The 15,955-nt window shown below is 40.6% G+C and overlaps 1 protein-coding gene across 2 annotated transcripts in view; it reads right to left on the reverse strand.

Annotated features, from left to right (window-relative positions):
• Nucleotides 1–1,325: 1,325 nt before the first annotated feature.
• MME (membrane metalloendopeptidase) overlaps nt 1,326–15,955 on the reverse strand; it is a 46,278-nt gene continuing 31,648 nt past the window's right edge. For both annotated transcript variants that reach the window (XM_065674724.1, XM_065674723.1), the window contains exons 18-23: nt 13,294–13,413; nt 12,479–12,612; nt 10,182–10,247; nt 5,919–6,014; nt 5,576–5,652; nt 1,326–2,722 (exon numbers count right to left, since the gene is read on the reverse strand). In XM_065674724.1, coding sequence (XP_065530796.1) covers nt 2,623–2,722; nt 5,576–5,652; nt 5,919–6,014; nt 10,182–10,247; nt 12,479–12,612; nt 13,294–13,413 — 593 coding nt within the window. In that variant the 3' untranslated portion in view covers nt 1,326–2,622. The remainder of the gene's footprint in view (nt 2,723–5,575; nt 5,653–5,918; nt 6,015–10,181; nt 10,248–12,478; nt 12,613–13,293; nt 13,414–15,955) is intronic.

Raw genomic sequence — 15,955 nt, forward strand, 5'->3', positions numbered from 1 at the left:
GGGAGGGTAGGCAGGATTTGACAAGGGCAGCCTGACCAAGCTTTTGAGGAGAGGGACTGTAACCCTCCGTTGATGACCTCTCCGAGCCCAGGTGCTGATGAGTGTAAATCCTGTGCGACTTGTAGCAGCCTCAGTGCAGGTGAATGCTGGAAATGGCTCTGCGAAGCCAGCTTGCAAAGTAACAGCTGTTACCTTAGAGTGACCAAACTTGTATGAATGTATAAAGAATACAGTGGAGGAAGAAGTTTAAGTGGGCAGGAAATGAGGAAAAAACACTGCAGATGGATTATGTAATACTATGGTTATTGGCCAGGGATTTATTTCTCTAAGACAGTACAGAAGGAAGGTGACTTAAGTAGCTGGAAAAGGAAAACCAGGAATAAAACTATCAAAGGCAAGGGAATTGTAGGATTCTAAAAGGAGGAGATAGCCTATATTCATCCACAAATCAAGATCAATTTAAATACTCATCAGGTGTTAACAGACTTTTATTTCTTTTCTGCATGGAATACTGTCTTTTCCCAGAAATCCCTTGCCTTCTGTTGAGGCAATACTGATTTATTATTTTTTTTTCTGTGCTATTTTTCACTCCTTCTGGTTTTGAACACTAACAAACACACCGATGCACACTTCGTAGGGCACTATCTTTTTTCTACATATTGTCACAAATTCTTCATCTCTCCGGTGTTCCTGACAACTTGATTCTAAGCATCTTCTCAGTAAAACAAACTACATTTCTTAGCCAGTGTAGCCAAGGCAGGTAAAATTGATGGAAAACACACTTTATCAATGCAGCATTCGTGTCAGTGATACCATCTTTACTGGTTTTAAAACTTTTGGCCGTGAGTCTGGCAATTTACTGAATTCACAGGTGCCTCATGCCATGCACATGGAAATGCTAAAATGGACCAGTGCCCTTGTACACAACTTGAACTCCTACTGTGAAATCCAGGAGTGTTTAAATGTGGAACTGAAGAAGCAGAAAACGTGAATGCTGCAGCGAGTGGCATGTCCTTCAGTTTTGTTTTTGGTTCTGCCTCCCTTTAGTGGTCAGGAGTGACTTGATCATACTGTGGGGAGAAAGTCCTGGAACAGAAAGCTTTCTGCAGTCAAGTTTGGTGTTATTTCCATAGTTACTAAATAACCTACTGACCTTTGCTTGTAAACTAGAAGAATATGATGTAAATTCTCCTTGTGTTGCTTGTCAGAGATGCTGAGGTGTGGTGCTCGGGGCGAGTACAGAAATGTATTTGCAGAGAGGATTTTTTGTTTGGGTTTTTTTTTTGGGTTTTTTTTTTTTTTTGTTTAAAGAACACACATTGCAATTGGCTCATAATTTCAGTTTATTATCAAAATGTTTTGATCAGATGACAAAGTCGGAAAGCTAAAAGGAACATAGGTTTTTAAATACACCTATTGCAGCAGTCATCTGAGGTATCTGGTACTTATTTTCGGAAATCTGTTTGCTTTGATATACAAAGCAGTAAGTTCGTTTGCAATCTGCATGAGGATGTTTAATACATATCACTGCAGATTTAAAGCCTTCTACCTTTTTACTTAAAGCTCCTGATTCTTGCAATCGGTTGTGCAGCTTCACTGATATGAGGACTGACATCGATCAGAACATGTACAAATATTGTGCAGGATCAGACTCTATACACTGATAAAATCAGCCTGGAACACTTGGACATTGGTGTACTCCACTGGAGAGCTCAGTTTTATAGACTTATATTATTGCCTGATACCATGCTTTACTCAAATTTCCCAGTTCTATGCTGCCACTGATAAAATATATTACAATGCTTTAAGTCAAAAGTATAGCTTGGATTTAAATATAAAAACTATGATTTATACATTACTAGAAACTTTAAAAAAGACAAACTTCAGAGAAAGCAAGAAAAAGCTTAGAAAACTGTGAAAGGGTCTTTGATCGCAATCTTACAGATTATATGTTCAAAAATTAATAAATTACCTACAGTTACCTACAATTACCTGCAGTTTGGCTGGAAAGCAGTAAATAATCTGTAAATAGTGACTTCAGGTAGTACACACTGGAATAATTAGTGAGTTACTTAAGTACAGCAGGTCTTTGGACTCTTCTTGTGTAAATGGTTTCAAGTAAAAATGATAACATTTGGTAAATAGATCTATCATAACAGCAGGGGGTACAAAGTCTGACAGGATATAAACTGTTACTATCATGTTTTGATGTCTAAAACTGTGTTACTTAATATTTTCTCCCTCTGCCTGATGAGAAATATGCATTCACCAACCTTTGGGAGGTAATGTGTTACACTTCAACATCTTAAAATAAATCTAAAAAGCCACTGGTCAGTGGGGACCAGGCTTATTACAAGTGAATGGTACTGTATGCTGTCCAGTGACTTAGATTCTATGAGGTTCAGTGTTAGGAAAAGCAGCCAGTCAGCTAGAGCAGCTAATTGCTGCATTGCCATTACTCCTTTATTTGATGGTTTGGGGTGTGATTTTGTTGGTTTGCCTCTTTACTAATAATTACAGTGAGTACTTTAGCATATTCTGCTCAGTTCTCTTCACCTTCTCAAAATAAGTTCAAAATTTCTGTTCTGGGAAGCTTCTCGAGATGAAAGGTTTACAGTTCTGTCACCAAACACGGCACTTTTTAGCAGGATCCATGTAGTTGCTGTCAGTGCATGAAAAGGCTTCAGAAAACTCTGGAGAGTTCTGCAATGATCCTATGACCCTTTAAAACAAAACAACATCATCTTGTAATTGTTGCTTTCCTTTGTTTAAAACAAACAAGATGAGTCACATCTGGTAACTTTTTTTTTTTGGTGTGCATCACCTCAAAATACTGTGGGAAATGCCTGCATTTCTGAACTCTTGACTATTGCTTCCATTTCACCTCAAGCAGTGCTTGTATCTTCTCTTTTCAGTTTGTATGGTCCCTATTGAGCCACCCCCCCCCAAAGAACAGAACCTGTCCTTTCTTTATTACTGGCTCTCACAGAAATTCTCTTTATTTTACTCAGAACAGGTTTATTGCTTGTTGTTGGTTTACACTGAGAACTCTTTCACCTATGTTTTGCTGTCAAGTTGCTTAGTAAAGGGAAAACAAGGCCCTAAGGTAGAAGATTGCAGTGTAACTTCTCAGTAAATGTTCATTTACATTTTTATACCAGTCATGTTTCAACTGAGATCATATTGCTTCTCTGAGCATTCTTCACAATTGTTCCAGTGAATGAGTTTCCAGGAAAAAACTCATACAAAGAACAGCTTTCAAGTGAATATGAGGACATTCTAGCCAAAGCAGTTTTTAAATGTGTAATAGTGAACACATGTCAATGTATTGAGTTGCTCATTCCTTCCATGGAAATACAGCATGTACATACCTCTGCAGAACAACTGCTTCAAATGTCAAGTGTAGATACTGATGTATATTGACTCTGGACCAGGAATTATTTGAAGAAACATTTCTTTGAGTAATTTGTGATTGTTCTGTGAATTATCTTAGTCATTAGATTCAACAGAACCAGGAAGCGTCTACAGAAGTTGAGGTTCAGCAGCTGACATCTGCAACAACTTGACTATCTGTACAAGACCAAAAGCAAGATGACCTGCTAACTGGTCTCGGGAACCAGCAGTGGAACAGGAGGAGACAGCACAGAAAAATGATTACAAAGCAAGTCATGTGTTTCAGTGACATAGTAGCACTTCACTGCTCTTAAGAACCAGAACTGCTAAAATGGGATTTTGCCAGACAAAGCAAAAAGTATTTTGGGTGTAATAAAACTCTACTTACAGTTGTTAATAACAAATGGATTTACTAACAGCCCCAGAGCTACTGGGATTTGGTACATAAGCAGGGCTTGACCTGTATCTGTTATTATACTTGCTCTGTTTTAATTTTGCATGTTAACACTCGGATACAGATTCTCTTCCACCTATCTTTGATTACTCAATCTAAGGCATCCTTCTGTTAACTTCTTATTTATCCAGTGGACAAGAGATTCTACATGTCCAGTATTCAGAGTTGTTAGCCCATAAACTAAATTTGTTCTGTGCAATTAACCATGTTTGTGAAGAGCTGCCTATCCTGGTGTTAAATGACAAAAAAAAAACCCACTCCGACCCCCAAATAATAAAAAAGGCACAGTGGGAGCTGTTGTGTCATCTAAATAGTATGTCATCAGGCAGTAATTTTGTGTATATGTCTTGTACTGAAATGCTTTCTATTTTAGAGCTCTTAAAGAGGCCTCACCTGAAAATTACTTCATGTTCTAAAAATGTTAATATGGTTTCTCATTAATACTTGTGTAATTCCTTATGAAGTTTATAGCCTTTCACACTGATATAGAAACAGCACAATACATGATGTAATATATCCAAGATACACGCAAATACAGTTACACAAAGATGCTGAACTAGTGAATTTCAAAGGGCTTGTGACTTATACAAATGTGAAGCACAAAGAGGAGGCATGGTTCTGAGGAACCTCATCAGCCTTACAACCCAGGGTGCTGAGGGGTGGGACTTGAGGCATAAACTGTCTCCATGAGGAATCTCAAGATAGTACAGAAACCACCCACGGTGAAATGCCAGTCAAGCAGCAATTGAAGGAACAGTTGCTGCTTTCACTAAATATTTGAGTATGTGGGATAAACAAAATAATTCTGAAAAGCCTTTGAAAGAAAGATATGGGAATTAATGGTACCAGGAGAGAAATTTGCTATTGTGTACAGAAATCCTGTAGATGACACAGCCTTCTAAAGCAAACAGATGCTGTGCTGTCTACATTATCACTTGATCTCATGGCATTTGACCAAACCAATTTAGTAAAGCAAAAAATTCAGTTACACAACTGATGAATAGGTTGCTGTGACTTCAGTTAAAAAGAAAAGGTCCTAGTCTGGCCCAAAGACTTCCACCCTGATCAGCCTAGTTCCCTGCACGACTCTGAACTTGAGCCCGCCTCTCCGCAGGAAGGCTGGCTGAGTACACAAGGCAGAAAATACAAATCTGCTGATTGTAACACAGTATCAGGCTTGTGACTGATTGAGGCGCAGTGATCTTCTACCTAAACCCCTCTTCTGTTCCTCTTGCAAGACAGAGCAAATGGTGACCTTGTATAACGCCTGCTGACAACAGTGGAGCCCCAGGCCTGGACTGCAACAGATATTCTGAGACATGCTGTCAATGTAATAGCAAAAACAGGCCATTCCACTCTGGACCAGAAGAATGTCTTTCTAGCTGTAGATGGCAAAGGCTGTTAACAGAAGGTTGTTTTCTCTCATGTTAGTATTGCTGCTTAAAAGAAGATGAATTGTTTTTCTCTGCTTGGATGAGTAAAATCCTTGCACTCCACAGATTAACTTGAGACTTTTCTGTGACTTTATTGAAGGATGGAAGCTCATCCATCAGATGGCACAGACTATCTGTCTTAACCACCTCCAGTGTGTTGTGTCTGTATATGTGTGCATGCCTAAATCTACCCTGGTAAGTGCACCCTAGCTTTTTGTGCAGAGTTCCTTAAATTCTATAGCTAAAAGTTGTCTTGCACCTAGGAAGTGCACTGAAGATTATTATATGTGCTGACCTGAATTTGCCTGGGCTGTGCACGTCAGTTTTGATGGAATTCACAGCATATTCTGGTCTGTATGTTCCACACCATACCTAAACACATAACAAAGAAAAGCATTTGTTAGCTATAGGATTGTCCAGGAAGAGACCTGCTCTCATTTTCTGGCTGAATTAATGTATCTAGGGATGACAAAATTACCTAACAGTAATTTATTTTCTCTACTTTGTGGTGAACACTGCCCAGCTTAGCAACTCTACCAGCTCTTAGTAAAACTGTGGTCAGCCTGTTCTTTCCGATTTACTGTTAAACTGTACTTTCAAGTGATTTCCAAAGTCTTCAGTCAAGAAGTATAGAATACCTGTGCAAAGTTCACAAAAAACAGCTGTTTGTGGTTCATTTCAAGACCAGGAAGAAGTTTTTCTTTTCCATGCTTTTCCACAAAGTTTTCATAGGCCTGCAGAATGAATTCAGTAGAAATGTTAACAACTTCCAGCACAGACAATCAAAATGAAATTATGACAAGGAGGAACATTCTCTGACATACTTCTTCATGGAATACCTTGGCCGTGGAATACCATGTTGCCATCTTTTAAGCAGGAGATAACAGGGACATTTCTTATTACTGTGATAACAGCAGCCTGACTGAATCAAGGAAGCTTTCCCATTGGGTGTGCCTTACAGTGCTGTTCTACAGCAAGTTTAGTGAAGCTGCCTGAATTATATTGGAATAAATAATTAGAGAAACAGGCCTAAAGGTGGCAATTTATTGTAGAAAAAAACCCCCAAGGCTAATGGAATAATTTCAGTAATATAGGTATACTCAGAATAACAAGGTTGTTGCATAATTACTCATCTCTTTACAGGGGAAGAAATCAAGAATACAAAAGAGGACAGTTGTGTTCTGAAATACAGTAGCTACTGAGAGTTTGTGCTACTTTTCAGCGAGCTTTATAAAAATTAATGTATTGAATTCTACTGGACTGTTACATATTTATCTAGCAAATTCTTTCATAGGGTTAATAAATGACTGCATAAAGCAAGGTGGTTCTGTCTTTAAAAAGTAGAATATGTTCTATAACAGAAATAATTGTGATTTTTCTGACATCAGCCGAGGGGTAGGTGGCAAGCTCTGTGCTAAACCAGTCTCCCAGCTGCTGGGGTTCCAAGCTGTCAGTATGAAGACTCACCAGCAGCAGCTTTGTCTCCTGTGGGTTCTGTGGGTCAGGCATTGTTACCAGTTACCCTCTCTATGTACCTCTGCATGGAAATGCATGCTGCTGTGCTGCTTTCTAAGGCACAGTCCCAAAATGAGTCTACCTGTGGCATCTCACATGATTTTGGGATTCCCTGTGTGTGTGTATCCCTGGCTGAGTGACCTGGCTGGGAAGGCCAGCCCACTTCTGCTCAGGGAGGCACAAATGATCTCCAAGACAATCCAGGTGGGATTCATTCCTCCCCTACTTGTTCATCTTTCTCTCTTCCCCTTCTTCTTTCCATTACACCTGAGAGATCCACAGTAAAAAGCTGCAGCTGTGGCAAACAATTATTGTAGGCTCTGATTCCATCTGATTGCCATCCAGAGGGACCTTGACACACTTGTGAGGTGGGCTGATGCCAACCGTATGAAGTTTAACCATGACAAGTGCAAGGTCCTACACCTGGATTGGAGAAATCCCAAGCACAGATGCAGGTTGGGCAGAGAAGAGATTCAGAGCAGTCTTGTGGAGAAGGACTTGGGGGTGCTGTTGATGAGAAAATGAACATGAGCCAGCTTCAGTGTGTGCTTGCAGCCCAGAAAGCCAACCGTATCCTGGGTTGCATCAAAAGGAGCATGACCAGCAGGTCGAAGGAGGTGATCCTGCCCCTCTGCTCTGCTCTTGTGAGACCTCATCTGGAGTATTGTGTGCAGTTCTGGTGTCCTCAACATAAAAAGGACATGGAACTGTTGGAACAAGCCCAGAGGAGGGCCACGAGGATGATCAGGGGACTGGAGCACCTCCTGTATGAAGACAGGCTGCGGAAGTTGGGGCTGTTCAGCCTGGAGAAGAGAAGGCTGTGTGGAGACCTCATAGCAGCCTTCCAGTACCTGAAGGGGGCCTGTAGGGATGCTGGGGAGGGACTCTTCATCAGGGACTGTAGTGACAGGACAAGGGGTAATGGGTTAAAACTTAAACAGGGGAAGTTTAGATTGGGTATAAGGAGGAAATTCTTTCCTGTTAGAGTGGTGAGGCACTGGAATTGGTTGCCCAGAGGGGCTGTGAATGCTCCATCCCTGGCAGTGTTCAGGGCCAGGTTGGACAAAGCCTTGGGTGAGATGGTTTAGTGTGAGGTGTCCCTGCCCATGGCAGGGGGTTTGGAACTAGATGATCTTGAGGTCCTTTCCAACCCTAACTATTCTATGGTTCTACAGAGCACCTGTATTTGCTGCCTGTTTACAGTTTGTTCTTCTTCCAAATGTTTATCACATAAGTGTATCCCCCCCCCCCCAACTATTGGGTTACAGTCTAAAATACCATACTTATGGTAAGATTGGCTTTCCCTGTTCACAATGCGGAGTTGTGGACTTCAATATTACTAGTACAAAACTGATTCTGCAGGGAGAAGACACGAATTTTATCTATCTCTAATGCGGCATTATGAAAAGTAGATTTTTTTTTTTCACTGTGATTTTGTTTCAAAGCAAATTGCAGAAGACTTTAAAAGCTTTCCATAGTAAGAACAATTGCTTTTATGTTTCTTATGAAGCCCCTGTGCCAAACAATGTGGTGTTAGTATATCATTACTGATAGAAGGATGCTAGCAAACTGGAGAAATGGTATGACTAAAGTCAGTGCTAATCTACAACATGAAGCAAGCCAATCAACTGTACACGTGCGAGTTGAGGAAGAAGTGGTTAACAGGTCTACTGAAAAGGCTTGGAAGTTTTAGTGAGAAGCTGAACAAGAGCCAACAGTGCCATAGTATCACACAAAAGGCAAGTGGCATGTATAAACTGAAGTGTCTTATGAAGTATCCTTCTATGCTGTTTGGCATTGGCCAGGTCTCAGCTGGAGCCCTCTGTCCAGTTTCGGGCACTGGACTTTTAAGAAAGACGTAGACCAACTGGAGAGAGGCCAGAAGAAAGCAGCAAGAATGAGCAGAGGTCTAGCAAACATGACCTATGAGGAAAGATTGAAGGAATTGGGTTTGTTTAGTCTAAAGAAGAGAAGTCTGGGCTTTCAAGTATGTAGCAGTCTTCAAATATGAAAAAGGTCACAGAAAAGAAAGGAGCAGATTGCTCCGTTTCCACTGTTGAAAGACACGATGGCACTCAAGGAGTAAGAGGAGGTAGCAGAACTGCACATACGGTATGTCTGAATGATACAGAAAGGGTTGATTGTACCTGCTAGGAGGTGGGGGTGGGATGACTAGATGGCCTTTCAGGATTCCTTTTGGACCTTTTTTAATATTCATATGATGAATAATTCTGAATATCTAATTCTTTTTTTTGTAATACTTCTGACCTAGTTTTTTTCTGGCTACTCTCATTCCTTTCAAAAAGAGTGCCCCCTTTTCGTGGATTTGTACTGTTTGGGTTTTTTTAAATGCATAAGTGTTCCAGTAATTGAAGATAAGACTAATCTAATATGCCCTACTGACACCTCTTTTATGCTTCCAAATCATTCTTCAGACTCTTACTAATAATTGTATTTGCCCTCAAATGTGTCTATTTCTAGTAAATTAAGTGTTGCTGATGGCCATTCTTTGCAGAAGCTGTGATGACAACTTTGAGAAGTGTGCGTTTGCCTGTGCATCCCAGCAGGCACTTTGTTGAGGAATGAGAGCACTCTGGTTGTCAAGTGCTGAATATGTTTGCCTTAGAACAAGGTGTTTGGGGAAGGAGAGGAGATCACGTTGTTAAAGCCTGCAACCACGGGGTTTGCAGGTAACAGGAAAAGTTCATAGAGAAGCTGACTTGCTTCTTGCCTCCCAACTTACAATCACAAACAGAAGACCCCTGCTGCTTTTGCTTTCAGTGTTAAAGCTGGCCACTCTTAAGGAGCTGAGTTTTTCAGATGAGAATGAAAGGAAAGCCAAAAAGCGTGCAAGCTTCCACAGAAGGCTTAGCACTAGGACTCCAGATGTCACTGATATCTTTGGATACCTGTACAGGGGACCAAAGTCACTTGTACAGAATGATATTTTGAACAGTTTTTGAACAGTGAATAGTGTTTCATGTAGACAGAGACTGTTTATGGATCAGGAGAAAGTAATTCTCTCCTTTGTGGCATGAAAAAAGCTGGTGAAGACAGATAGCCGGAGGCAGCTGCTCAGTATCATCAGAGCAGTTAGGTGATGGTCCAAGTGTGACTCATTAAATGTTTTCATGCTACACATTTGTTATTCACAAATGGAAAAAATAAAAGAGAAGTCAGCTGAAAAAGAGAACACTAGGAACAGGTAGCATGTATCGTGAAATAATTAACAGGAGGAAAGAAATACAGTAGCTGGTCGGTAGGTAGGTACAGTAAGTACGGTCCTGTCCCTAACAAAAATAATGTTTCTTCTTCAAAGGCTCTGCAATTAATTTTCTTAATCTATGATGGTTTCAGCTAAAACTAGAAAAAAGAGTACTTCTTACCTTATATGCTTGTCTAATACCCCCATTATCAGCAATGTTTTCTCCTAGTGTATTGATTCCACTCAGCTGTAAAACAAAAAGTACAGATTTCTGAAAAGAAGAGCTTATCCAGGGCCTGTAATGCCAAACGTTGGGGGTTGGTTCTTTTTTCTTAAACTTATTTTTTCCCTTCCCACTTTTGAAAGGCAAGAATTCACATAAAATTTGAAGTTTTAGCAGAAAATTATGTGAACATCTCTGAAGAGTCTTTGCCTCTTGTCTCAAAATCTGTGTAGACACTATTGTTTTCCCTTACCCTCCTCCTTCCCCTACAGGCAACTTTCAAGGCTCTCATATCCCTTTTACCCAGGTTTTCTGATGCTTAGTCGTTCATTCATTCTTCCTATTTTTTATCATATCTTTAACGCTTAGTTTCTTACTACTGTTCCAGTTAGAGGAAGTGGACAGAATCTGTCTCTATAGTCTGCATATTAAAATCCAAAGTCCAAATAGCTGAAATGATCAGTTAGCAGCTGTCAGCAAATCTGCTAGGAAGTATGTGTCTGCGTATTAGGCAAGTTAGGCAGCAAGATACATAGAAGGTATCTATTTAGCTGGTATAGTATTAAGTCAGTAAAGTGTCAGTGAAGTGTCACTAAAGATGATGCTGCTTTGGTAATGGAGAGTCTGCAATTTAATTTTTTTAAAAAGCCATATTTTTAACCTTTAGCCCAAGATACTGGGCTACAATATTCAGAGCTGCAAAACCTGGAATTGTCATTAGATTGATCTCAATGTGTGGGAAAAAATGGCAGAAAAGTATATTAATGTGTTCAAGTTTTACTGGCTTGTCTATGAGTTTTAACAGTTTAACACACAGATCAGGAAAACCTCAGGGCTGGAAGTTTTATCTTTTCTCTACTCTGTATGACAGAATATATTCTCAGCCTCTAAAACCCCAGACAGTAGTAGTCACAGAAATAGCTTCTTCTGTCTTCTCTTTCACCACTTTAACTGTAGATCCCATCCAAGAGAAATTCTGTTCTTTACAGAAGAACAGCTGGTGGCACGGTTTGGTGCTTCATGTGGCGTTATCCACTGATGTCAAAAATAAACAAGGTGGATGTTACAAGCAGTACGTAGTCTTCCACAGTGCAACACAACTCCTGTCATAAACTGCTTTACTTCCTTTCCTGAGCAGCAGTGATCCATGGGCTGACACTCACTTGTCATGTCACTAGCTGTGCGAAAGATGTAGGACTGTGAACTAACTACTGAACTTGTGTGCAGGATGTACCTCAGCTGCCAGTGATGGTACAGATCTGTTCTCTGTAGCTCTGAAGTAGGTGCACTGCTAGCCTGGGACAGTAAAATCTCTATGGGAGCAGGGTGGGAGTGCTGTGAAGATGATTAAACTGTCTGTAGATGATGAAAGGCAATGTAGGTGCATTAGCAGAGCATTTGGTGACCCCTGAAATGACATGCTGTGAAGTGCTGTGTTGCGCATGCAGGGCTGTCTCCTTCCAGTGGCGGTTTTGCAGCTTGCATTTCCTAGGAAAGGACCAGTCTCTTGTTCCGTATGTGTAATTGTATCACTGCCACCTGCTTCAGTTGAGTTAAAAGGAATATTGATCTTGTTGGGACACAGAATAGACTGCTACTGCTAACTGTTCTCCTTAAATTTGGGCTTCTAGGCATACACTGAATGCCTACTGATGTTAACTCTGCAGAGTGCTATAAATGCAGTCACATTTAGACTGCCTGCCTCCTAAATCTGCAGACCACCTCTTCCTCTCCTGCCGTACCCTGATTCTTCTCAGACCTTTTAGGTCTGTAGTACAGACTGTTCTCTGGGGGAAAGAGCAGGAAAGTTCTGAGTGAAGGAAAGCAGCAAGCAGGATTTGTTTTGTTGAGAATATATATTATTTGTGCATGAAGTTTTATGAAAATGCAGTTCAAAGTTCCCTTCCCCCTGCTCTGTTCCTTTTGTGGAATTAAAAAAGAGCGTAAGAGCATTTGAGGGCCCAGAAAGGCTTCTAGGCAAAGGCTTCTAGGACTGCTACTTGTTTGTAATGATAAGCACTGCCTCTGTCAAAACAGTCAGGGTATGTGTGACGTTTTTACCACTATCTTTAATTTTAACAATCTGTTTTGCCTCCCCTCCCCCTTCTTTTTTTTCCCTTTTGGTGTAGGCATGACAGTACTGGCCATAAGCTAAGACAGCATTCATGTAAATAAGGCTTTGCATGTTTAGGACATAAGATTTCATGCTTCCTCATTAAAAATAACTTTGGTAGTTACAAATAAATATGACATACATGCTGTCCACCTGCTAGGTCCCATGAGAAGTTTCCATACTGGTACACCATACACTGGGATAGCTCCTTAAAATTGCGTGCCGATTCTTCAGTCCACCAGTCTACAAGGTCTCCATTCTCATTGAAATTTCTGCCTGTAATAGTACGTTAACAGAATTATGCACACAGGAAAAGAGGGGTTTGCTCCAGTAAGAAGGGTGACAAATAAACAGATGGTAGGTTTTTTTGGGTGGTTTTTGGTTTTCATTTGTTGGGGTTTTTCTTTGCTAAGCAGGTTATATTTCAATAGAGGAGAAAAGCCAAACAAATTCAGATGGAATCAGCAGATGGTATTAAGGCTCTCTTAGGAACCCTGGTATGGTTCTGACCTGTTGCTCAATGCTGGATTGACCATTGTGCAGGTCTAGAAATTAACAGTGTGGCTGAGCAGCAGGTCTCATGGCTAGACCCGTGAGTTCATGTCTATACCAGCATAGTGACGCTCCCTGTCCACAATTATTTGTGGCTTGTGATGTTTTTTGATGTAGCCTTTGGGAAAAGTAAGTGACCAGCAACTATGTTAAAACCCCTTGTGTGCCACAGGCCCACATCTTAGGCAGTTGCTGCAGCCCAGCTGTTTATAGGCGTGTCTGTGGGATTCTTTGGATTATACTTTTGTGGAATCATCATGCAGAACAATACCGTAAAGACTCAGAAATCCAGATTTGGTCTTATATATGGAAAGTTCATCTTCACTTTGTCTGATCTTTGGAATGGTTAAGCACTAATGCATGTAAAAAATTATAAGTTTCGTAATTAGAAACTCGGAGCCTTACCATTGTCATCAAAACCATGTGTGATTTCATGACCGATGACCATGCCTATGCCACCATAATTCAGAGATCTGGGTTGGGATGCACTGAAGAAAGGGGGCTGCAAAATGCCAGCTGGAAAGACTGCAAAAGAACCCACATCACAATTAAGGCCCTGCCTTATTAGCCTGTGTGTGCAGTGTGAACAGACAATTTTTATGGACTTCAACCAAAGTCGTGCTCTTCCTCAGATTTGCCAGCAGCACTAAGTGAACTGACACAGGGTAATGGCTGTGGGATAGCAGGCACAGCTCAGCAGAACCACTCCCCTCTTCAGACACTTGCAAAATCATGATCAGCTTTTACTTTGTCTTTGTTAACTATTTTATTTTGCAAAAAAGCAGTTTACTTTTCCAATTTATAGCACTTACCATCTCAGACTCCTGTATCATTACTAAATAAATTTCACAACATCATGAAAAGTGTAAGAGTGTTCCCCTAGAAGGATAAATTACTTTATAATTGTCCCCATACAAATCAACCTCAGAGAGAGGACTTTATTCTTCAACTGGAAATATCAGTAACTCCCACCAGAATCAACAAAAATAGGCCAAGTTGGCAATGAAACAACTGGAACAAAGCAGTTCTTTTCACCCACTTCTGTGCTCATTTTTCTCGGCTTTTAAGAAACAAATTAGTAACAAAGAAATCATCTTGCAATTGTGATCTTTTTATAAGTGAATTATATAAATTACTCAGTTACACTTTGTGTCTCATGCTGGCCTCTTCCCTTCAGCCTGCTGCAGCAGTATAAATATTAATTCTCACTCTGAATGAGACGTATGTAACTCTACAAAACTTGAATAAAAACAAGTAATTGGATGAGTTTTCACACACAGAAAGAAAGAAAACAGATACTTCTTGCATTTCAGCACAGATCCAGTACAGTTCTAGCATTTTCTTTCAAGAGGAGAAAGCAGCATGGGAAAATCTAAAATAATAAACAGGCTAGGAAAAAAATGTTTCTGCTGTCCTGTGCAAACTGCTGCCTACAGTCACAGTAATCCTGTTACATCGTTACCTCGTCATGGAATTAAATATCCAAATGTTTGGACATTACTATCAGGAAGTACTGGCAGTAAAGAAGAGTATAAATGTTGTAGTGTGTAGTGGGCTATTTTGCGGACTGGCAAAACAGCAATACCTGGAGTGCCCAGCACCAGAATGCTGTTCTTTCTGGAGATTACTGCTTGCAAGATGTTTACTCAGAGTCCTACATCCAGGTCCTGGTGGCCTTGAATACTACCACTCTAGCTTGCTTGCATGTCAGTCTGTCTTTTGCTTGAAACAAGGGGACCGTCTTCCCTCTCTGGAGGCAGACAGTTCCCTGGGACTTTCAGTTTAGTTTAATTAATACTCTATCACATCATCTATTTTTAGAGTAAAATGTCAGAACTCATAGATGTTACTTAACTTCACCCTTCTGGAAACAATATATTCTGTGACTTCTGTTACACAATACAGATCTGTAGTGGGTAGGCATTCCTCCCAGAGTAGGATACATTTCACACAGAGATTTAAAGAAGTGTAGCTCCTTAGGGATCTAAAGGGCAGATGGTACTTCTCGGCTTTGTGAATATTCAAGGCAGGAAAAGGCATGCAGTATTTCCATCAGTCTCTGCAGATGTGGACAGAAAAAAAGCTATGCTGCTTTTCTTCCAATATGTGTTTGAGAACAGTAATGCCTTTACCAGTGCTGGCAGTCTCACACAGTATCCTGCAACAGCTGGAAGCGCCGGGCAGTTCAGTTTTGCATACCTGCCTGTGGGTCAGGTAGCTGGCACCTAAAGGAACACATAGTGGCCCACCTTACTAGCAGCGGTTTTGCTAATATTTCTCAGGTTAAGTGGCTTTCTGATGATCAGTGCTGCTGATGGAACAGTGAAGATCAGACCATGTTAAAGTGTGATAATGGAGCTCTAAATTTCCTATGCATCATGCACAGAACTCCTCTTCAGAGGTGTTTTTTTTTTTTAATTTAAAAGCATAATACTAAGCTAAATCAGACATCACTGAAGATCACACTGCTTTAATTATCCTGTGGCATGCCATAGTTAAAGGATGAGGTAAGAATTTATGGCTCATATTAACCACCAGTTTCAGTCTCCCAAATCATGATTCCTTTTCTACAAATCATCGAACAAAGCTGTTTTAAACAAAACCTTCTGAGCAGATTTTTGAGCTAAATGTTGAGTACTGAGCTAACTGCTCGCTTAGCTTTACCTCCTGTCAAACTGCACCATCTTGCCATCCTTAACCAAGCAGTGCTGGTTAGTTAAGTCAACGTGGTTTTGTCTCTGTGAAGTCCGTCTTGGATTTCACAATGCTTATTTCATGTTTTACCTTTAGAGCCCACTGCAAAGCCAGAGCAGCTTGGGTTAACTGGAAAATTTCATGGACCTTGCAAGTTATCATCAAAGGTTTCACTATGACATGAAGCCTAAAAATAGGTGAGTGTTGTAGGCTGAATTCCTGTGCAAACAGCACCATCTGTAGTGGACTCTGTTCTTTTGTTCTGCTATTGACTGCACCAATACAAGGAGTTTTCTCCATGCCTCCTCATTCTTGCCTATGTGATGGTAAGGCTGAGAGTGATGCAGTCCCACTGTGGCCAGAATAGTGCTCT

Source organism: Lathamus discolor, chromosome 3, assembly GCF_037157495.1.
Source record: "Lathamus discolor isolate bLatDis1 chromosome 3, bLatDis1.hap1, whole genome shotgun sequence".
NCBI classification, from domain to species: domain Eukaryota; kingdom Metazoa; phylum Chordata; class Aves; order Psittaciformes; family Psittacidae; genus Lathamus; species Lathamus discolor.